At 44.1% G+C, this 23083-nt stretch overlaps 3 protein-coding genes across 4 annotated transcripts in view; all 3 read left to right on the top strand.

The window, feature by feature from the left end:
- The window catches only part of LOC310788484 (E3 ubiquitin-protein ligase SMURF2-like), an 83347-nt gene extending 80864 nt beyond the window's left edge, over positions 1 to 2483 (top strand). The window contains exon 19 of the mRNA XM_083650030.1: positions 268 to 2483. Within this exon, the coding sequence (XP_083506156.1) occupies positions 268 to 367 (100 nt within the window). The 3' untranslated portion in view covers positions 368 to 2483. The remainder of the gene's footprint in view (positions 1 to 267) is intronic.
- A 2888-nt stretch (positions 2484 to 5371) lies between these two features.
- ddx5 (DEAD (Asp-Glu-Ala-Asp) box helicase 5) lies at positions 5372 to 12942 on the top strand. Of its 2 annotated transcripts, none has more exons than XM_083649637.1 (13): positions 5372 to 5516; positions 6284 to 6461; positions 6639 to 6735; positions 6821 to 6954; positions 7108 to 7173; positions 8527 to 8668; positions 8858 to 9018; positions 9190 to 9362; positions 9673 to 9783; positions 9885 to 9946; positions 10058 to 10117; positions 11428 to 11649; positions 11917 to 12942. In XM_083649637.1, exons 1-13 carry the CDS (start codon positions 5458 to 5460, stop codon positions 12330 to 12332), a joined length of 1881 nt encoding a protein of 626 aa, XP_083505763.1. In that variant the 5' UTR covers positions 5372 to 5457; the 3' UTR covers positions 12333 to 12942. The 2 variants fall into 2 exon arrangements, with proteins under 2 accessions (XP_083505763.1, XP_083505764.1); XM_083649638.1 differs by having other exon boundaries at positions 11428 to 11662; positions 11917 to 12084.
- Positions 12943 to 17104: 4162 nt separating this feature from the next.
- Positions 17105 to 23083, top strand: part of evplb (envoplakin b) — a 17633-nt gene continuing 11654 nt past the window's right edge. The window contains exons 1-9 of the mRNA XM_083648551.1: positions 17105 to 17226; positions 18835 to 18934; positions 19074 to 19228; positions 19540 to 19669; positions 19866 to 19997; positions 20478 to 20519; positions 21421 to 21582; positions 22279 to 22386; positions 22996 to 23083. The exon at positions 22996 to 23083 is cut by the window's right edge and continues 8 nt beyond it. Of these exons, the coding sequence (XP_083504677.1) occupies positions 17186 to 17226; positions 18835 to 18934; positions 19074 to 19228; positions 19540 to 19669; positions 19866 to 19997; positions 20478 to 20519; positions 21421 to 21582; positions 22279 to 22386; positions 22996 to 23083 (958 nt within the window). The 5' untranslated portion in view covers positions 17105 to 17185. The remainder of the gene's footprint in view (positions 17227 to 18834; positions 18935 to 19073; positions 19229 to 19539; positions 19670 to 19865; positions 19998 to 20477; positions 20520 to 21420; positions 21583 to 22278; positions 22387 to 22995) is intronic.

Genomic DNA, 23083 nt, shown 5'->3' with positions numbered 1-23083 from the left:
GATCACATTTTAATAGCAGGTGTAAATGGGGTCCTTGCGAGGCAGAAGGGAATAGTAATGTTAAACCTTGACAAAGCACTTTATTCTGCTATATAGCGAAGGAGTTTCTGAATTTCCTGCTATATCATCATCATACCACATCATTTTTATGTCCATGTCTACATGAGTCTGCAGTTTGCATCAGTGTAGTTATTGTAGCTTTACAACAGTGAATTTCCATTGGAAAAGCTTGATATCCATGTTTCTTACCCCCTTCTCTTTTTCTAGCTTCAATCGGATTGACATTCCTCCTTATGAGCACTATGATAAACTGTACGACAAGCTACTCACTGCCATCGAGGAGACATGTGGCTTTGCTGTGGAGTGAGTGACTGCAGGCCGGGCTCAGCAACAACCAGGAGCAACAAAGTTTGGCCACGATCAGACCCCCACAAATCAGTCCACTCACAAGGGGGAACTCACCGGATGCCTCGCCCAGTGACTCCCATACTTACCAGGGACGTGTGGCCAGGCTAAGGGAGGGCGGGCAGAGAAGACGAGAAAATGTCGTCCGACTGTCTGGGTTTTCCTAGACCCCCCCCCCCCCCCCCCTTATTTTATTTTTTATTTTATTTTATTTTTTATTTTTAGCATTAAAAATGATATTTTTCAGCTGCTAATAACTCAGACTATTTACTAACTTGTGGAACCTGCAAAAATTGCTGGCTCTTCCCTTTTTTGTAAGTTCATTTTAGCATTTGAAAAAATAAGACAGTATTCCATGTAGCAATGCACCATCTTACCGAGCAGAACGTCAAGTCAGTCCACTCTGAAACGATTGCCGCATTAACATGTCTGGTTTGCTAGAGTACAGGGTTATCGCTGGTTGACACAGCCGCTCACAAACACTCGTGGTGGATGCAGAGTGTGCATGAGGGCTGCTCGGTGCCTCCCAGTGATCAAATTGGGGCTATCAGTAAAGCCACGGCTGGACAATGGGGATTGCATCCAAATCAGAAGGCATGGCTACGTGTAGTGACTGGAGGCAGAGTTAGATAGATAGTGCCCTACTGTTTACAGCCCTCTCCAAAGACAGCAGCGGGACCTCGCTTCCTCAGCTGCTGCCCAACAACCAGCGCTGCATTCCCACAAACCAATTTCACCAGTTTGACATCTAGTTTTGTTTGAAAATGAATAAATGAATGAATAGCTTGAAATGTGTTATTTTTATATAATGGGAAAATGGAAAAAGAAACAATAAAATTCTATATAATATATATAATTTATTGCTTATATTCCAGAAAACCGTTTTCCATTATTTCAGAAAAAAAAAGTAAAAGCATTTAAATGTTAGATGTTGCTGTTTAAATTATAAAAAGACAATTTGTGAAAACAGAATTAAGCTTGACTGAATTTCACTTAGATTGCTGTGGGTGAATTGTTGCCTTTCTCACACCGTACGAGGAGAGGTACGTCTTAAGAGCAAATCATCTGAGACACACAAAGTCCTCTTGAGTGCCATAATGGTTTTGAATGGATGAATTTTGAGATGACCCTTTAAATTCTAGTGACTTCATTCTGGAGCTCTATATGGTGGCGTGTGTCCCATCAATTACCCATTTTTACAGTCATTTGTTCTTGGTCTATATTGTTGCCACTAGCATGAAACCTCCCATTAAACTTCCTCGCATTCTGTTCAACTTCCAAGAGTGGAAAGTCCATCATATAGAGCAAACATAGCCCATGTATGTGCTGCCTGTGTATTGTCATAGAAAAGAACCTCGACTACCTTATGGTTAGAGCCATGTGGTGCTACATAATGTGCACATTAGTCTTATATATTGGCAACCATACTCCTTGACACCATTACTGCTTAAAATGCACAGCACACTTCCCACCCTCATACCCGTTTGTGGCCACAAAACAATATCACCTAGACCACTAGCTAGCCACAGTCTCAGGAGAAGTCTTGTGTGTAGTTTGTAATGTCATTTTGGAACCGACCGACAAAGTGTCACATTGTGTTCCCCGCAGGAACCTGAAACTGCTGCATGTCTCCACATGGGCTTCTGGTTGAAAGTGAAATGAATGAGATGTACTCCTGTTTTTGCCCTGCTATACACAGTCCTATCAGTAATGTTTTTATTTAGAGAAAGGATTGGAGGGGGGGGGGGGGGGGTTTCTACGATTTCAAACTAAATTCTTGAATGTTTCCAAAAGATGCTGCCTGTCTAGCAATCTCTATGACCATGGACTGTTCTTAACGTTTGCATACACTTAAAGAAAAAAAAGAACTGTTAATTTTGTTATGTAGGGAAGTGTATGCAAAGTGAAAGGTGTCCTCAGATGGTGCTTTGTACAGTAATAAGATATTGTTCATATATGTGGATCACATGACCTGTAATTTATCTTTTAACTTAAGTAGAAAAAGATTTTCTTAAAATGAAAAAAAAAAAAAGGAATTGCACACATACAGAACTAGGTTGCCATATGTATTTGATGGTTACCTGCATACCAGATACGGACTGATCAAATTTATATGTAAACATATTAATTTACCCTCAAGTCCAGTGCACAAGCAGATCGCTCTGCTGTCTGTTTCCTACTCTACATTGCTCAGCATTGCCCCATAGCTGCCTCTCATTGAAGAATTGAACTTTTTATTAACAAGTCAAAGTTGAGGTGTAGCTGTTGGTTTCTTTCTTTTCTTCTTTCTTTTTTTTTAGCATGATCCACTAGCAGGACTATATCTCTCATAGCTGACTGATGCAATTTGATGTATGTTAACACTATCATTTTGTAAGAGTATTTTATTTTTGTGTGTAATTAGTTCTAATTAAACTTGCCTTTGTCTAACGATGTAAGAAGGCCTTGTACAAAGATGTCTTGTCTTGTCTTCTTTTCTTTTCCTTTTTTTTTATTTGGGGACGGGGGGGTCGGAGTAGCTTTTCAGTCCTAATTATTATTATTGTTGTTGTTGTTGTTGTTCACCTTATGTAGCACCGCCCACTTGACCCAGTTGTGTTATGACTTCCTGTTCAAAACACCTGTTTGTTTTACCTGCTCACTAGTACTGTACTGTCACAGGAAGTGTAAACACAATAGGAAGTAACTGGCTGACCCCTGTGTTAATGGAACATAAGGTGAATAGAGCTTGCAGAGTTGATGTCACACATTGTTCAATTCACAAACATGGCGCTCCTCCCGCTGTTCTCCGCATAGGGTGTTCAACAAACATGGCGTCAACTCTGCAAGCTCTATTAGTTCTGATACCCGTTTGAGCATGTAATCACTATCTGTCGTGTGTGCATGCCACCTGCTGGATGCTGTGGGTAGTGCTATCACTAATTGCTGATACTGCATTTAATCACTGTCGGTCTCTCCCTGGGTGTGGTGTCACCTGCTGGCTGCTTTGGGTATTGCCCGTTTGACCATCGGGTTTGAGCATGCAATCACTGTGTGTGGGTGTTACTGGCTGGCTGCTGTGGGTACTGCTATCACTAATTGGTGTATGTATATCACCTGTTGGCTCCTGTGAGTAGTGCTATGACTAATTGGTCGTTTTGGGCCATTTAATCTGCCATAATGACCTAATTCAAAAATCCGGCCCATTCCAAGTGAATGCTGCCAGGCCGACCGACGTGTCCGAGGAAAATGCAACCGAGAGGATAGATACCATACATACATACATACAAACTATGCCCTTTTGTGTTAGAGTAGGTGGAGACTCTGGAGATTATGCGCTACTTGTCCTCTTCTCCTACTACGTGCACTCTATTCCTAAGGTGGAGACTGGAGATGATGCGCCACTTGTCCTCTTCTCCCTACTTATACTCCGCCGCACCCACTTAGCCAATTTTAACAACAAAAAGAGTGGCATCACTGATGACATATGCTCAAGTGATGTCACAATTACTCAAGTGACATCACTGATGGCATCACTGCTCAAGTGACATCACTGATGACATCACACTCTGCTCAAATGACATCACTGATGACATCACAAAATGATGACATCACAATTGCTCAAGTGACATCACTGATGACATCATTATTGCTCAAGTGACATCACTGATGACATCACAATTGTTCAAGTGACATCACTGATGACAACACAATCGTGACTGAACCACACCGGCGCCAACCACAGAAATTGTAACTAGATTTGAGCAGGTAGTGTCAGATGAAGCTATGCAAAACAACATTAAAGGGAAGAGTTTACATGATCAAGGGAGTAATCAAGTTGCTTTAGTTCATGAAGGTCTAGTTCATGACGGTCTGATCAGTAATCACCCTGTAGGCCTATCAGTACGTTACACACACGTGTTGAGAGCCATTCGTCAGGTGGGGGTTACAGATTCACGTGTTTAGCATCTGAATGTGAAAGTCTGTCCTCCTGAGTTATCTGCCCGCCCCGGCCACCCACAGTGTTCCAGCTCTTTGTACCTGAAACCGTCCAGCAGATGGCTTAGCAGGGCTGGGAAGGGGGTGGACGCCTCAAACAAAGACGAAATGTAAAACCAGAGCGTTTCGAAAGAAAGGTGTCAAGTATCTTACTAGAATTATTGCATACAAATAATGTGTCGTTTAGGAGAGTTGTGGAACCGCATCATAATACTGTGTTATGTCTTGCCTTACCCCGAAAAGTAATCTTACCTCCCTATACAAAATTAAAAGGCACATATTTTAAAACCCTGGATGGAGAGTCAGAAAACCCGAAAGTACACAAGTTTCCATGTTTTTGAGTGTGATCCTCAGGTTTTTGGGACGGAATTGGTAGCCTGCCTAAAGATAAAGGTAGCCATTTTCAGGTTTCATTTGAAAATTGGGTCTATCTGGAATAATATCACTCCCATTGAAGAATGAAACGGTTTCCTCTTAAAAGATTTGTGAAAGTTAGTGCCACTGCCAACCAAAAATAGGCCTAGTGTTGGTCCATTTATTGCCCAGAATGACATGTAGTATCGCCCTAGTCTGTACAGTGTGATGGGAGATCATCGGAAGATTACAAAGTATCCTATCGCCAAGTTTGGGATGGTGATTTTTCTATTGACGTCATTTATCGTTATAACATCGGAAGTAACCGGATTACTAGTTCGTCTCGTACATATACATCCGCCAACATCCCCCCCTCCTCACCAGCGTGGTCAGTATTTACATAATATTTTGTTTGAGGGAAATATTCCTCTGTAAAAACTACCCTAAATTAAAATATATGCCATGGTGACCCCGATATAACATTTAGTTACTGTTAAATTTGACACTCTACTAGGTGCGCAGCGGAAGCTGAAAAAAATAGAGCGGCGGATGCATGCACCAGAAGTGCTGCGGCTTACACTTCCTTTGCTATATAAGCCGGGTCTCATTTTTACATTACCGGCATTTCAGCAAGACCACTGCCGGTCTCTTTTTTTCCTCGGCTTTTGATCCGCGGTGTAGTTATATTTATCTTTTTAATTTATACAACTTGTTTACAACATGCCCGGATTTTCCGACAGAGATCGTGGCAGAGATCGTGGCGGAGATAGAGACAGAGGGTAAGTTCATTTTATTGTGTTCTAGACGAGCTTTTCCCCTCGTGTCGTCTCAGAAATGGCTGACGGACGGTTAGGAAAAATGCATGAATCAGTCGAATATTGCGGCTTTAGCAATTGGGAAACGGTCATAAGTGACCGTTCAACACACGACAATACACGGTCCGTCTTTTATTTGCAGTTATCTGTCTGGTTTCTCCACATAGAGAGCACAGACGGTGAACGGAGTCGTTGTCTTTGGCCCGCGGCCTTGTCTGGCCTCGTGCCCAAGCGGTTAGCTATGGAATAGCGTTTCATCTTATCGCCCTTAGAGGCGCTTATTCCCAATACTGGTTGTTGGCATGCTTTAGTTCTTAGGCATACTAAATACAATAATGTATTTTGGTCATGTCAAGTTTCAGCTAGCACAGGTAACGTTAGTGCTCTTGGTTGGCTAGTCGCCAGCCTTTTCGCCATGTGGCAGACGGTATGAATGCGGATACAAAATGCCGGCCGGCTTCCATTGTTCCTCTGCTGGTTGGAAAGTATATTGCAGCTATATAGTCTCAATATGACGCAGTGGAAAATGGTCTGTGTTGTGCTCTCCCCGTCAACTGTGCCGCGTCCATTTTAGCGGTGTAGTTCTGACCTCGGGCTCCGAAAAATGTATCTTGTTGTTCAAGCAGACTATGAATTGACTTCTCTCGACTAAAAACTCGTGTCGATACATTGTGTGACAGAGGCCAGACCTTTTTGGGCGAGTCCTAACATTACTTGTTAAAATGTTACAGTTATGGCGGCGGGCCTCCCCGCTTTGGTGGTGGTGGCGGTCGAGGAGGAGGTGGCGGCGGTGGAAAGTACGGGAATCCCGGGGAGCGGCTGCGCAAGAAGCACTGGAACCTGGACGAACTACCGAAGTTTGAGAAGAACTTCTACCAACCGCACCAAGACGTTATAAGGAGACCTCCGGTATGTACTCGCATGGTCTACATCAGACATGTGTTGCTTTGTGGAAGTGTTATGTAACTGCTGGAATGTGTTCTTACTGCACATGCACAATCAGCTCTGTCCAATCCTCTGCCAACTAGTACACGTGACTGGCAAATTGACATTAGTTCATTCGGTTCATGTTTTCTTATCTTGCAGCAAGAAGTTGAAGCTTATAGGAGAAACAAAGCTGTTACAGTGAAGGGGAGAGACTGCCCGAATCCCATAATGAATTTCCATGAGGCCAGCTTCCCCTGTAAGTGGAAATGGATTGTTTGAACAATTTTTATTTATTTTTTGTCAAAGTTGCATTTTACTTACCTATTTTTCCCTGTTCCCAGCCTATGTGATTGATGTGATCAACAAACAGGGCTGGACTGAACCAACACCCATTCAAGCTCAGGGGTGGCCTATAGCTCTGACTGGCAAGGATATGGTCGGCGTTGCACAGACTGGCTCTGGCAAAACACTCTCTGTAAGTCACAGGATCTCGCTGACATTGTCCACATTGATTGTTCACACCCTTTCCATAATCTGACCTACTAAGCATAGATCAATGCATCGTTTGACATTTACACAATCAATGTCAAGCTTGTCTAATGCCCAAATGTATATTTTTACTCTGCAGTATCTGTTGCCGGCTATCGTACACATCAACCACCAGCCATTCCTGGAACGCGGAGATGGCCCCATTGTAAGTCATTTAGAATGCCACAATCAAAAAATTTGTGAAGAATAGCTTCCCCCTAACATTGGGTTATTTCACTCATTTGGGAGATGCCATTTTACCCACCTTGATGTAAATCTTAGTGATTAATTTATTGGACATTATTTCAACATATTGCTGTTAAGTGTTAAATGGAAATTACCTAAGAAAACACCAATACGTCCTCAGTGCCTATGACATGATCAGTGATGTCATAAGATGATTTGGTCAATGTCACTGATGATGTCATAGACATTGTGACATCATCAGTGATATTATTGACCAAAATCATCTTATGACATCACTGATGATGTCATAGGCATTGTGACATCATCAGTGGGACAAAAAATTCAATGGGCAGACGGATATTGCCCACTTTTTATATACCGTAATAAAAATGAAGGAGAAATGATTTTTTTTGTAAACCGTCGCTGTCGGGGCTGAAACTCGAATCCCCAAAACTGCAACCTTTCAGGAAGTAAAAAAAAACATTCTCTTAAAATACTGAACACCATGCCGTCAAAGTTGGCACGTCTTCATTATAGTCAGTTTCCAGCTGGATGTGTCATTACATTAATATCTTACCTGAATAAGCTCAAATTATGTTTATGTTATCAGTCAGTTGGAGGCACTCTCGCAGCCGCGCATGGCCGCTTCCCTTCTTGAGCACACGCCGCCGCTGCAGCAGAGTTCCCACTCTCCCATGGCTGAGAGGGGCTCTATCATGGGGATGAGAAGAATCTCACTAACATTCTCATCAGAAACCGATAAACAAGTTTGCAGCCTAGGGATAACTCAAAAACATTTTATTGGTCTATTTGTTAGAGGAAGCCAGGATTAAACAAAACAATATCAGAAATACACAGCCCGTCTCCCCGTGTGTCTTTCCCGGGTATAGTGTCCTGCCTTGGGGGGGTACAGACTGAGATTGGGGAGGAATTGAGGTTTGCACGACAAATTGAGGGTGAATGGCGTTACGAGAATTACTCACAATATCGTTTTATGCTTTTCCATTGGTTACAGTGTAACCAATGATAAAGGGTTTAACAAAGTGTAACCGTTACACTTTGTTAAACCCACCCAAACGTGAAGGGTGACCAGTGGCATTGATTTATGACAAAAAATGAAAATTTATATTCGAGGTCCTGCCTAGACAGCGACAATGTCTTTTAGAGCCATTATTTAGTAATGAAAAGAACAAATAATTGAGTATATAAAGAACTGCATCGCTAAGAGAGGGATGCTAACACAAGCGTCTGCACAACCTGAACACCAGTGTAAAAGTTCATAAAAAAAAACCTTGCCCATGTGATGAGTGACTTAGTGTTTTTTCATCTGCAGTGCTTGGTACTGGCTCCCACCCGTGAGCTGGCACAACAGGTGCAGCAGGTGGCTGCAGAGTATGGCAGAGCTTCTCGCCTGAAGTCCACCTGTGTCTACGGAGGTGCACCTAAGGGACCCCAGATCCGTGACCTGGAAAGAGGTATGTTCACTCTTGTTGGCCCAAAACCTTTTCTCCAGAAAAGTAGACCATAACATCCTATAGTAGAGTTCACCAACTGTTTCTCGTATCCTGAAACGAGTTCTTCATGCGTGGCTAATCATAGACTACCATGTCCATAGCATCCTTTGTAGAAGTGCTTTGGCCTCACGATGTCTCCTCTGTTTTAAGGTGTTGAGATCTGCATCGCCACTCCAGGCAGGCTCATTGACTTCCTGGAAGCTGGAAAGACAAATTTCCGCCGGTGTACTTACCTTGTACTTGATGAGGCCGACAGAATGCTGGACATGGGCTTCGAACCACAGATCAGGAAAATTGTTGACCAAATCAGAGTAAGTATCTAGTGTTTCCTAGACTGGCTGAGCACATTTTCTATCAAAATTGTTGAAATGGGACAGTTGTACTGTCATTTACAAATGACGAAGTTACAAATGGCATTCTTAATTGTTGGATGGAAAATGGGTAATGTGTTGCTGATTGTTGCGTCCTTTTATTTCCTGCAGCCTGACCGCCAGACTCTGATGTGGAGCGCCACTTGGCCTAAAGAGGTCCGTCAGTTGGCTGAGGATTTCTTGAAGGAGTATATCCAGATCAATGTAGGAGCGCTGCAGCTCAGCGCCAACCACAACATCCTGCAGATAGTAGATGTCTGCAATGATGGGGAGAAGGAAGACAAGTGAGTATTGCGCCTGTCTAACCAGAAGTTTTACAGCTTCTTTGTTGAAGTTAATGGCACAATCAGGGATGCAAGCTAGTCACCTTTAGGTGACAGGTCACCTTTTTGATCCCAAAATAGGGCACTTAACTGAATGATTTTGAGTGGTTTTGTATCAGCCCTGGTATGTCACCTTTTTCACTCCATGAGTTTGCATCCCTGACAATTGTATGTGACAGCGGCTTCAGTATAGTATTGGGAACATACATTTATGAGCCTGAAATAAATAGTACCTTTTAGTTGTGTTGAGGAATTGCTTTTGTTGTTTTAGACTCATCCGCCTGCTCGAGGAAATCATGAGTGAAAAGGAGAACAAGACCATCATCTTTGTAGAGACAAAGAGGCGGTGCGATGACCTCACCAGGAGGATGAGGAGGGATGGGTGCGTATTGGAACTCGACAGCTGACTTACTGTTTTGACTGGTGTTCTATTGTAATTATGACATTACTGAATTATTAACAACTAAACTTCCCATCACGCAGGTGGCCAGCAATGGGTATCCATGGAGATAAAAGCCAACAAGAAAGAGACTGGGTTCTAAATGGTATATATACTTTTTTTTTTTCATTCACTTAATTTGAGCCACAATGTCACTGTCCTTCGAGTTGTATGGACATGTTTCAACAAACTTCTGTCTTGTTTTTGTTTTGTTTAGAATTCAAGTTCGGAAAGGCTCCGATCCTCGTGGCCACTGACGTTGCCTCCAGGGGTCTAGGTTAGCATCATTTCTCATCTCTTTTACACTCTTCTGTATTTAAAAAAGAAAGTGCATTTGCTTTCTTTAACTCTTCTGCTTCTTTCTGAGTTTCTCCCTGTACCTGAAGGAGCAGTCTGTATGGCAGGGCCTTGGCATGACAAGCCCAGGTCTCCAGAGGGGGAAGGAGGATTCTTGGAGATGTCCGGACTGGGGAGGCGCGGGTCCCCCAGTCATGCAGATATACAGAGGTGACAAGGCCCAAGTGCAGCATATCGTGCTGGCCTGCCCAAAAAGGGGGTCGAGATGAGGGCTGGCCACAGTTCCTCCCCCATATGCTTGTCAGTTCTCTGGCAATGGTTTGGACTGCTTCACCCCCAGGCTGTTATCTATCCCAGCTCAAAGCCCAGCTACGCTGTCTCCTACTGTCGTGCATGTCTGTTTGGGCACTGCAAGTCTTTGAGTTGTGGAAGGTGCTTTCTTTCGTGGAAGTCGATGCAAAGCATGGGTGGCGTAAATGTAGCAGTTTCCTTAACTTCTGTCGGAAGATCGATCATGCCTTCACCTCTGTAATGACATGGCTACTGGCGCTTTTGGTGACAGTGGGACATGCTCGTTGGCCACGGACACAATCCAAGCTCACACTCCTCCCTCGCCTGCGTTTCAAAGTCATGTCGAGACCTGCCAGCGAGAGATTATGATCAAGTGAACACGGGGTCTGGAAAGATCTTGCCATGGCGACTAGGGACTTTCATTGTGGGGCAAGGGAGCCACTGTCTCCTTTTGTAGGAACTCCAATTGGTTCACGTCTACAGTTTATTGGCAAGAGACACTGCAGTGTGGGCTTAATGATAAAGGGACCTTGATCCACTCAGTAAAGTCCCAGTTTACCCACAAGGGGGCAGTATTGTGTAGAAGGACCTGAGGGTGGGTCACTTGATGGTTGGTAAGGGGTCTGTGCTGCAATGGGAATGGACTAGTGACTGCATACTCCTAAATGGTAAGACTTCTGATCTTTTTTTTTTTTTTTGGAGGGTGCTTTAGCTCTGGTTCAAGAGGGGACTGTTTTTTGGTTTGGTCCCACTGGATTGGAAGCAAAAGGAGTGTGCATCGTTTCTCTCTTCCCACCGTAGTCTCCCTGTAGGATAAATGTTTATCTGGAGTCCTGTCTAATGGCCATTTTTTTTGCAGCCTTGTGGATTAACAGCTGCCGCCGTTCCATGGCAATACTAACTTTTTGTTTTTGATCTGGTTGTTGTGGTGGCGCCGGTGCGCATCTATGTGCACTTGCCTGCTTTCCCTTTATGCCACACCGCAACACAATCTTACAGATGTTGACGACGTGAAATTTGTCATCAACTTTGACTACCCCAACAACTCTGAGGACTATGTCCACCGCATTGGCAGAACGGCCCGTAGCCAAAAGACCGGCACAGCCTATACCTTCTTCACCCCCAACAACATGAGGCAGGCCGGCGACCTCGTCGCCGTGCTCCGCGAGGCCAACCAAGCAATCAACCCCAAGCTCCTCCAGATGGCGGAAGACAGAGGAGGTAAATCCAATTGGTGAGATACAGGACCTGTGGTGTAAGCTGCAGCCCCCTTTTTTTGTTGTTGCTTTGTTTCCTGCTGCTGTCTTTTCTTTCTTTTGACAAATGGATGGGCTGACCACAATGAATTTATAGGTATCTCAAACAGTTATGGTTTAAAACTTAACATCACACTGTAGCTACAGCGTTTTCTTTTCTGTCTCTCTTCTGTTTTAATGTGATCAAATGGTTTGTATGAAAACACTAAAGCACCATTTTGTTTCTTTCCAGGGCGTTCAAGGGGAGGCAGAGGTGGCGGGTATAGAGATGACCACCGGGATAGGTTTTCAGGTGGTGGTAGGCGTGATTTCGGCAATTTTAGGGACAGGGACAACAGTAGAGGTTTTGAGAGTGGACCAAAGAAACCCTTTGGCCCAAATCCCCAGAATGGAGGCTATGGGGGCAACAGCGGCAGCTTCAACGGAGGCAGCTACAATGGTAACGGTAACGGACAGTCCAACTTTGGTAACAACCAGACAGGAGCCTTCGGAGGCCAGAGCAACTTCCAGGCCCCGCCGTTTGGCCCTGCCAAGAGTGGTGCACAGAATGGGGGCCACCCACCTTTCCCCTTCCCCCAGGCACAGGCTCCGCAACAGCACCCTCCACCCCTGGTGCCCTACCCCATGCCTCCTCAATTCCAACAGTAAACGCACACCTTAAAGTAAAGAAGTAATTTATTGCTTTTTGTCATGTTTTAAGTTCTATACTCAAATGATTTGTACTGACTTTTATTTTATTTTTTTCTCTCCACACCGGGGTTAAAAACTTCAGCCTCTACTTAGTCCTCGAGTATGGAGGTCTGCAGTGCAGCAATAGTGTTTGGTGCACATTTGTTTTCCTATTGCTATTTAATTTGTTACATTCCTCAGTAACGTTAGTTGTTTTTGTACTAGGTAATTCCAAATGTATCCGTTTTTCACGTGTATCATTGAAAGTGATGTAAGCTCCTTACTGGGAAGTGCACTGCATGACCTTTCAAATAAAAACGCAAAATTGGAACAAGTTTGTCATATTCTCCTTTCTTCATATCCATTCTGAAATGTGCTGTATTAGAAGCTAATACAATTCTAACCTCTTCAGAAAATAATGTAAAATATTTGTACTACCATATCTGGCCAGTTGGTGTCAGGTTTTACCTCGGTTTACCAGTTCCTAGACTTTATTGTCATGGGAATGTGCTTGGCCATGTACACCGCTTTCTTGCATGTTTGATCTGTTTGAAGCATGTTTACCTCAAACATTTTATATTTACTTTTTAAACCAGAGGTCTGCAAATCCTGTATTTTGGAATGTGTTTATCAGATATTACAACATTAAAATTGAATGTAGTAGGAAGTGCCAGTGATTCATTGTTTTGGTTATTTGTTTTCACAACACGGGTAGCAAATCAAAATTGGCCTCCACCCAGGTACCCCCCCCCCCCGCTGCAGTTTTCACCTGCTGGAAGGGATTGGTAACTTGTTTCCCCGGTCAATCTCCTGCCTGTAATGCTGCCATGGAGCATAATTTTTATGGGTGGTGCCAACTTTACTGATCTTTTGATGATGGGTTATTAGCTCCCGACACATGTTTTAAAATGCTACATTGACTTATTTAACTAAACTGCTTGATGCTTAAATAAAAATCATATTTTGCTAATTACTGTAACTTGATATAATTTTTAGCTGTATTTTGGAGTGACTCATTGGTATGCAGTGCTGTCTGTGATGAACACAGACGATGGATGACCTTGAGGGAGATGTGTGTGTTTGTTCAGCCTTGGAGAACCACGTTCCTTCTAGCAGATCATAAAAGGCTGTTGAATAACATGGGTAAAGATGGTGGATGTGTGATTACGGCCTGCAGTGGCGTTTCAAGTACTGTATTTCAGGCAAGCGTGTCCAAAGATTTGTTTTCTAATCCTATTGGTTGAGGTCCTTAATGGACCCTGGGCCAATGTATAAACACTGATCTACAACACAATGGACGAGCATCACTACATAAAACAGCCTGGTCACAGATTTGACAACCTGAAATCTTTCGACGCTGCTCTGCCATTCTAGATTATACAGTTTATTAGACAGAATAAACAGTCCCTGGTCCTCAAAAGTGCTGTGGGTGTGGCTGTTTAAAATTGCTTTCTACATATTGACCGACTCATAGATCTGCAAATATGTGTGGAACGCTTGCTGTGTAAATATTCCATGTAGAGTTCTTCCTTAAGTGACTCAGAGAATTGCTTTCCCCCCACTTTGATTTGTTACAGCCTCACCCTGCTGTTGACAGCCTCCTTTGCAAAAACAAAACAAACATATAACATATAAACCTTTTCTATAGGCAAGAAAACACATTTCATACTGTGACAGAAGAATCAAAGTGACAAATTAACTGTTAGCATTTATGCCATGCGCAACAAATTGTAAATAATTGGAATCCAAAACATGCAATGTCAAATGAATTTAAAGTGGTGCTCTTTGCTTGATAGGGCAGCACTGAGCAAGTGTAGCCAGTGAATGGGACATTGACAACGCAAAGTATGTGCCTCTATCAGCCCATATCTTATAGGTTACTGCTGTGGTTCTCAAAGTGGGCTGCGGGGACCCCCAGGGGTCCTTGAGGAGATTCCAGGGGTCCCCAGCATAAAACGGGAAATTATTTATTTTTACTATAATTCCATCCATCCTTATATAAAAGTGAGCAAGTGGGCGCTCTCTTTCAATTTTTCTCTCACTGATGATGTCACAATGCCTATGACACCATCAGTAATGTCATAAGATGATTTTGGTCAATAATTATGTCACTGATGACATCACTGATGATGTCACAATGTCTGACATCATCATCAGTGATGTAATCAGTGAAATGATTATTGACCAGAAATCGTATGACGTCACTGATGATATAGAGCGTACGCACTGATGATGTCATACAGTAGACATTGTGACATCAGTGATATCATAGGCATTGTAACATCATCAGTGACAGTGATGTCATCAGTCATGCGAGGTTGAGCAATTGTGCGCTCGGCATGCCAATAGAGCAGGCGAGGCCACGCAGCAGCCGAGGTATTGGCCCCTTCCCTAGTAAGTAACAGAATGAATGTATGACTATTTTGGTCATGGGTTTCATATACTTTCTGTAATGAAACATCTCATCAGATGGGGGAAAGTGAGACAAAATCTCATGGGGGTCCGTGGTCTTAATTTGTGTCAGTTTAGGGGTCCTTCATTTGAAAAAGTTTGAGAACCTCTGTTATACTCATTGTTATACTACTGTAATGTCTGTACTTTCAAGGGTTTTGGAAAGTATTTCTTATCAAACACTGTCTCCAGAGCTATTAGATGCCTTTGGTTTGGAATGACAGCAAATAGAAGTTGCTCAGTGCCAATGGTTGGCATTCGTAGATGTAATTGGGAAATAAAGATTTATAGTATTTACCTAAGTACTGTTGTGTCAAGTGGGACTACCCAAGTACAAAAACTACATTTGTTTATGTTGCAGTTGTTAGTTGAGAGATTCTGTCATCCCCTTTGACCTCTTGTGTCTTTCACGTTGTCACTTTCTAGTGCTCAGTTTCACTCCTGTGCGATCTGGCTTCCTGTCACCTCCTCCCTAATGCCTCCCTCTCTCAGGTATGAGGGTGTTGGTCTCAGGACTAACTGCTCTGGGTGTGTGTCGGACACACCTACAGCAAGCATGAGACTATTTCCCACTGAAGCAGAGACTGTGTGAGACGGGTGCTACCAGAATGGCCCAGGTGCCTCAAACTCCTACCACCCAGTTTACTATCTGGAGCGCATATTTCTGTTTTGTGGTTACACAAACGCAGTCACTAGAGAAACGTGTACTTTACTTTTATAATGCTATCTTTGTTATCGGGGTAAGACCCAGCCCTCCTCCTGGCAGCAGGTGAGGTCTGCATTCCTCTCCCTAGACCTTGACTCCTCATATGCCACAGAGGTAATTTCACAGGGTGTGTGTCCGATAACCACTGATACTCGCTTGGAAAACGTCGCCATCCCTCCCTGGGCCTCCTGGGTGAACTACTCGAACAGATAGGAGAGTCATTTAAAAATGGCACAAAGGATACACATCAAGTTTGGACTCGCTTCATTGTACAAAATCTACTGTTTTTGAAAAAGTACTGCTTTTTGTGGGAAGCATGAACTGTAAGTCACGGTGGCACAGATGATTGTCTACCTGCAGTTCCTTCTCACACCATCATGTACTCACTCTTTCCTCTGTTTACTCTGTTGGGTGGAAGGAAGCGTGCGCTCAACCTGAAAAACAACTGTATTTTCATATGCTGATGTGTTGCGAAGGCAAAGCTAACACTAAACCATAACTGACTGACTGTCACTTTAACCCAGACACTGGTTTTCAGATCTCACACTTTCCCTCCTGTTTCTAATCATTATCAGATTTGATTTTATAAATACTTTTATTATAGTGAAGCTTGCACTGACGGCAAATAATAAACCTGGCCTATTAAAAAAACATAAAAATCCAAATCTGCTTGTTCCGTTTGAATGCACAGCGATGTGAGAGAGTGCCATAATGAACAACCTGAAATCCAGCTATCAAGTGACTAGTTCTGCTACATTCCACCACCTCCATATGAGGAAGCTTCCAGCAGCTGCTTTATAGGTCGATTGTTCTATAGCACGTGTCCAACTCAAGGCCCCTCGGCCAAATCTGGCCCGGCACCTCGATTTATGTGGCCCGTAAGAGCTATAAAGAATACAATTTGCGCAATACAATTCTTCGCAATACGGCTAAAAATTGCAATTGTTAAATTGAATAATAGTTGAAGGCTACTTAGTCGTCTGTTTGCCATTGTTTTCCCTAAAATTCTGCTTTCAGAGCTAGTTATTAAGTAAATTTATTACTAGAAAAACAATAATAATCAAATCAGAGGCAATATGAAATATGATAACATGTAGGCTTGATACATTTATATCATGTCGCATTTACAACCGGCCCTTTGAGGGCAACCATAATGCTGATGTGGCCCGGGATGAAATTGAGTTTGACACCCCTGTAGGCTATATAGACAGGCGCTTCTACATATATGGGAGAAAACATTGAGAATTGAATGGAAAAAAGAAGACTATTTTAGGTTTGGAGAAACTATATTAAATACAGGCAATAATGTCTAATCAATGATTGTGGAGTTAACAGTTAAAGAGTGAAATATCAAGGAGCATTTATCATTCCTACATTACTACTAAAGCGGACATGTGTAACATTGCTGAAGGCATCACGGAAGACAAGCATAAATTATAAATTTAACCTGAGCATATAAAGTGACAGTGGCAGGAGGGTGGAACAGGTCCGCCCGGTCTGCTTCTCCACTGCCTTTCGTGGTGACACACCTGCTGGCCTGGGAGGAGCTGAGACAGGTGGACGCTCCTTAACTGAGGAGAGACACTACGAGAGACCAGGAGAGAGAGAGAGAGGATTTGTAAGAGTCACACACTGGGGCTGAGATTACATAAGCAGGCCTGCAGAGTCACCCAGCATGTTGAAGAAAAAGGAATATAGTCCTGTGAAGATCAGCAAGTGAGTGGGGCCAGTTTCTTGAGTGTGTGTGTGTGTGTGTGTGTGTCATGTTTCCAAGTCTTCCATTACTGTCCCTTTTCTCTCTTTCATGCTGTTTTGCCCTGGAGGGCTGACCTGAATCAGCTCCACTGCACATGTGGGCATTCTTGTACTGTGATCTCATTTATGTCTGGTACACGACGGGGGTTGTTTTTATTTTGCGTGTCATCATCTCCAGCAAGAGGTTGGACGTGGTCGGGCAAACCCCTTATGGTGATTTGACAGTTAACGATACTTTCTATGTGTTAAATACAAATATTTCACTTCCATTTCTTCTTTGTGAAAACGGCACAGGAGAAGCTCTGCAGAATGAATGAACGCGCCCTGATATGACACGTCGTCTCGTAGTCTTTTCTCCTGTGTATCTGACAATAACAGTCTTTACAGATTGAATGTCGCAATCCAGTTTTACTTCATTTTGCTATACAGTGGTGATGACTTGTCGACCGCGTCTAACTCTGTTCGGTAACCACAACACTCTTGTATTTATATCTTTGCCAAAGGGGTGCGACATGTTAGTTTATTGATCCGGTAAAGCCATTTCTGGCGCCATTCATTAGGCCAGTGTTCTGACTAAATCGAGAGGGCAACAATGTTGTTTAATAGAGGCAAATCTCTTACACGATACTATGATCCAACAGAGAGCGTATAAAGAGAGGATGAGCACCATGTAGTGGAACCAGTGCTTGTGCAGGACCTTTGCTTGGAGGACAATGCTTGAATGGAAGAGTAGCCTATGTGTTGACTTGCTGTCATGAGTGATAAAGTCCCATACATTACGATCTTAAGGGGTAAGGGATTGCGCAATATTGACTCTTTTTCCTGCTCAGGTCGATTAAGCGAGTCTTTATCTCAGTTCCTCTTATTGTCACACGTCACCCAGGGGGGACACATACCGGAGTGCTCCTACACAGGTGCCAAAGCCTACCCAGGTGTGCCCTGGAGCCAGAGGAAGAGAGAGTGACTCAGGGAGGGAATCCTCCTGACTGACGACATGTAATTGCCCCACTATAAATTAATTACACCATTCCTTCGATAAGAGATGAATGATATGATGCCTTCAGTTGTCTGTCTGCCACACCGACGCTGCATTCCTGCCTGCTGGGGTGTGTGTGTGTGTGGCGCTCCCCCACAATCTGCCTCCTGGCTTCTGATCTGGGGTGTGTCTGGATAAATAGTTGTCTTTCTATCATAGTGGAGCTTTGAGTGACAGGAGAACAAACACTCCGAGGACAAGTGTCGATCATCACCCGCAGATGACTGGCATGCCAGCGTAGAGTTGTGTTAAGGCAGGTGAATCTCCTTTGTTCGCCCTTTCAATAGGTTTCATTCATCTCCAACACTAAATTTAGTTCCCTTTGTGTCCTCCAGGGGTCTCAGGTAGGTTCTGGTTACAGAAGGTTTGTCGCACCGATTAAGTTATGAAGAATCAAGTTTCTCTGCCCTGCGTTCTGCACTGAATTAATTTAGGCTAGGACTGGAAGTTTTGGACCATGATCTTCTCTATGTCTCTCTTTGCTCAGGACCCAAGCCACTGACTTGATCTTCTCTATGTCTCTCTGTGCTCAGGACCCAAGCCACTGACCTGGCCGCGCTGATTGTTCGCATGCAAAAGAATGCAGACCAGGTAGAGAAGAACATACTTCAGTCAGAGGAGCTGCTGGCTTTGGTAAGAAGTCCATACAGACACAGGCACACCCACACACTGTCCTCCTAATGTGAATTTAGACGCTATAAAGTCATTTAAAAAACACCCAACATACTGAGAGATGCTCCTTGCAACAGCAATCATTGCCTGTCTATTCCAGGATGCAAAGAACGTGGAGAAGGAGCAGCCAAAGGTCCACCAGAAGCAGAATGCAGACAACCTGGCGGAGGCTGAGGGGCTGCTGAAGGACCTCTTCCTGGACGTGGACAGAGCCAAGAGGCTGCAGCACCCACAGACTGGAGAGATAGAGAAAGAGTGAGTTCATTCATAGAAATTCATACAACTCCACTGTATATTTGTCAAGAAACAAATTTCAATCATAGACGCCTTTAGATCCAAATGGCTTTAAGAGAATGAACAACGTAGTACATTCAATCAGGTCAGGTGTGTCCACATTTTGATTGGTAGTGTACGCATGAAGGCACAGATGCACAGACACACCTGCCACCCCTCATACCATCAATACCATCATGCCATCCCACTAATCTTTTTTTGTAAACATCTCTCCACCCTTTCTATCTGCCACTCATACCCTGTTTCCCCGTTCTGCTTTGTCACGTTCTCAGTGTGAGTAACCTGCACGACCGCTGGGCTAAGGACTGCGCTGCCTACAGAGAAGTGTATGAGCAGGTCCAGGGGGTGGAGCCCAGGTTGATGCCCAAGATCGACTGGGCCTCTTTGCTGGACGAAAAACAGGTGAGTCGGACGCTTTAACACTTCCTCTAATAGCTACATTATAACTAGTGCTTTGGTTCGTTTTGGTGCGCTTTGCGTTCCACTGATGCTCTCACAGCTTTCATGCTATTCTTGGGGTTTAGCAGCAACATAGACTCTCTGTACTTGCCAAGCTGCAGGCGGTTTAACGTTGTTGTTGTTGTTGTTATGTCTGTAGAAACAGATAAAGGCGGAGAAATATGGCCCGAACCTGTCTGATGTGGAGAAGCAGATTGCAGCCCATAACATCCTGCACCAGGAGATAGAGGCCTATAATGCCCAAATAGACCCCAGCAGCTGCACTTCACAGGTAACAGTACACGCTGTGTAGCTGCACTTCACAGGTAACAGTACACGCTGTGTAGCTGCACTTCACAGGTAACAGTACACGCTGTGTAGCTGCACTTCACAGGTAACAGTACACCCTGTGTAGCTGCACTTCACAGGTAACAGTACACCCTGTGTAGCTGCACTTCACAGGTAACAGTACACGCTGTGTAGCTGCACTTCACAGGTAACAGTACACGCTGTGTAGCTACACTTCACAGGTAACAGTACACGCTGTGTAGCTGCACTTCACAGGTAACAGTACACACTGTGTAGCTGCACTTCACAGGTAACAGTACACGCTGTGTAGCTGCACTTCACAGGTAACACAGTACACGCTGTGTAGCTGCACTTCACAGGTAACAGCACACAGTGCAGCACCACACAACAAGACAGATGCAGCATAAATCACCTTGCTTTGTCAAATGGCAATGGACTGAGCACATGTGTCTTCTGTTCTTAGGAGCAGTATGCTGCCATCAAGGAGAGATATGCAAAACTTTTGGTGAGATTTGTGTGTGTGTGTGTGTGTGTGTGTGTGTGTGTGTGTGTGTGTGTGTGTGTGTGTGTGTGTGTGTTGAAAGTAAGGCATCATAGGTGTGTGTATGTATGCTTACATGTGTGTATATCTTGCATGCAGGTTGACCTGTGCTTGAGTCATTACGTCCCATCCATTATGATCCTGTGCAATATTGACTCTTTCTCTGCTCAGAGTCTTTGTCCCCGTCCCTCTTATTGCTTGTCACCCAGGGGGACACATACTGTACATAGCCGCTCCTACACAGGTGCGCCGTGGAGCCAAATGCTTGAGATTGTGACGAAGGGAGTGGCAGGGCCGGACCCTGCAGCTCTGTCTGTTTATGTAAATCTCCACACTGACACTTTAGCTTGCAAACCTGTCAACTCCACGCTTTGAATGTAACTTAGCAGCAGTTACACTTAAACAGTTTGCCCAGAGGGATGTCCCAGTGGTTCACCTGGTAGAGCCACTAAGGCTTAGTCCTTCACGTGGCCGACCCCAGTTGGAATCTGACCCGTGGGCCTTTGCCGTGTATGTCATCCCCTCTCTCTCCCCACCTTGTCTGTCTGCCTACTATCCTATCAAATAAAGGCAAACTAATAATAATAAAAAGTTTACCCAGGGTTCCCACGGGTCCTTGAAAGCTTTTTGAAGATAAATTAGACATGGGTTATTGAACGTGTTTGAATTGATATATTTTAGAATACGGTAGTTGTTTTGTTATTGTAACACAGCACAGTGTCAACACATTCCATATCCTCTCTCTTTGTAATTGTTGTCTGTGAGCTTCTGTAAAGCCTGCTAGTAGCCTGTATGTATGCTTACATGTGTGTGTATATCAGCCTGCTAGTAGCCTGTATGTATTGCTTACATGTGTGTTTTGCAGGAGAGCTCCAAGGCGAGGCGCAGCTACCTGGCCTCTCTGTATGAGTACATGCAGAGCTGCAGTAAGGAGCTGGTCTACCTGTCAGACCAACAGGAGAGGATCATCCAGAGAGACTGGAGTGACCGCATAGCCGACTCCCCAGGTGTGCGCATGGAGTATGAGGTGAGGAGCTGCAGACCCATAAACATCTAGAGATACATGTGCCTATGTTATCTGCGTTGTGTAGTTCACCCCGCAGCTGGGGATCGAACCGGGAACCTCCGGTATGGCAGGCGGACGCTCTAGCAAGGAGGCTAACAGCCCTGGTCTGTCACTAGAGCGTCTCTTGAGGTCTCGGGGAGTGAAGTTGACTTACTAGCGTTACACCTCGATGGTGACGTCATTATTGGCAGACGTGGGTGGTGATTTAATTTCACAGCGTATTGTCTTGTGATCAGAGGGAGGTGCCGGGCGGGCAGAGTTTTGAAAGAATATTAAAAGGTTGTTAGTCGGCTTTCCTTAAAGCATAATCCTCTTGGGGCCGGTTACACCAGCTAGCCACCAAACTGGTGTAACCCAGTACACTGCGTAGCAACTGTTTAGCTGTTGGAAGTATGTGATGTTAAATACATTGAATACTCGGGATTGCCTCCTTGGCCAACTGGTTAGCGTGTTCGACTTTGGTATGTGAGAGGTGATCATAAGACCCGGGTTCGATTCCCCCATACGCTACACACAAAATGTGCCACCAGGGAGGGGAGGTAATGTAACTACTTCGACCCGGGTTACGTATAAGGAGGAGCCATTGGGATTATCCTTTAAAAAAAAAACATATCGAATACTACTGTATGTTACACATCCCACTTCATGTTATTACAGAAATTCAAAAATAATGGACTGCTGGCACATGAGAGTGAGGTCAATCAGCTGCAGGAGGAAGGAGATCGTCTCATTGAAATGAAACACCCAGGCAGCCCAACGATTCAGGTACAAATATAATATCCAGCTATCTAAATAATACCAGATATCAGAAACACATCTCTCATACTTATGCTAACTGTGATACTTTGATAATACTTTGATAATAAATGTGTAAACATAACCAATGAAATAAGTGTCCTTAGGGGTCAAATAAACTGATCCTGACTTGAACTTAACTGAACTGAATTTAAATGAACTGAAGTGTATTGATTCTGGCCGCTGCACTAGCGCCTCCTCTTGTCGGTCGGCGCGCCTGTTCGGGGCAGAAGGGAACTGGTGGGAATAGCGTGATCCTCCCACGTGCTAAGTCCTGCCGGTGAAGCTCCATCGCTGTCGGGTGAAAAGAATCAGCTGGCAACTGCACATGTATCAGAGAAAGCATGTGTGTGTCTACGGCTCTCCCCAGATCGGCAGATGGGCTGGGGCAGCCATCGGGGCAGCAGGGGGATTTGGACAAGTACAATTGGGGAGAAAATGGGCAGGAAATCAGATTTTTTTTTTAAAGGGGATTGAATTGAAATGAATTGAATAGAAATGGAGTGAATTGAAGTAAAGAGGATTGAGTTGAGTTGAATTCACATGCTGTCTTTTCCTATATGATTCGTACATTCTCAGTTTCACAGAGGTGCTGTGCAGGAAGAGTGGCAAAGTTTCCTCAACCTGTGTATCGCACAGGAAACGCACCTGGCCAACATTGAGGACT

This window comes from Poromitra crassiceps (genome assembly GCF_964638095.1).
Source record: "Poromitra crassiceps genome assembly, chromosome: 13".
NCBI classification, from domain to species: domain Eukaryota; kingdom Metazoa; phylum Chordata; class Actinopteri; order Beryciformes; family Melamphaidae; genus Poromitra; species Poromitra crassiceps.
Note: the sequence above shows the minus strand (reverse complement) of the source record. Positions and strands in the feature narration are given on the sequence as shown.

Coding starts and splice junctions, on each gene's coding strand:
- ddx5 (XM_083649637.1), top strand. CDS start 5,458: ATGCCCGGATTTTCCGACAGAGATCGTGGCAGAGATCGTGGCGGAGAT. Junction 5,517..6,283: donor GGCGGAGATAGAGACAGAGG/GTAAGTTCATTT, acceptor AAAATGTTACAG/TTATGGCGGCGGGCCTCCCC. Junction 11,650..11,916: donor GATGGCGGAAGACAGAGGAG/GTAAATCCAATT, acceptor GTTTCTTTCCAG/GGCGTTCAAGGGGAGGCAGA.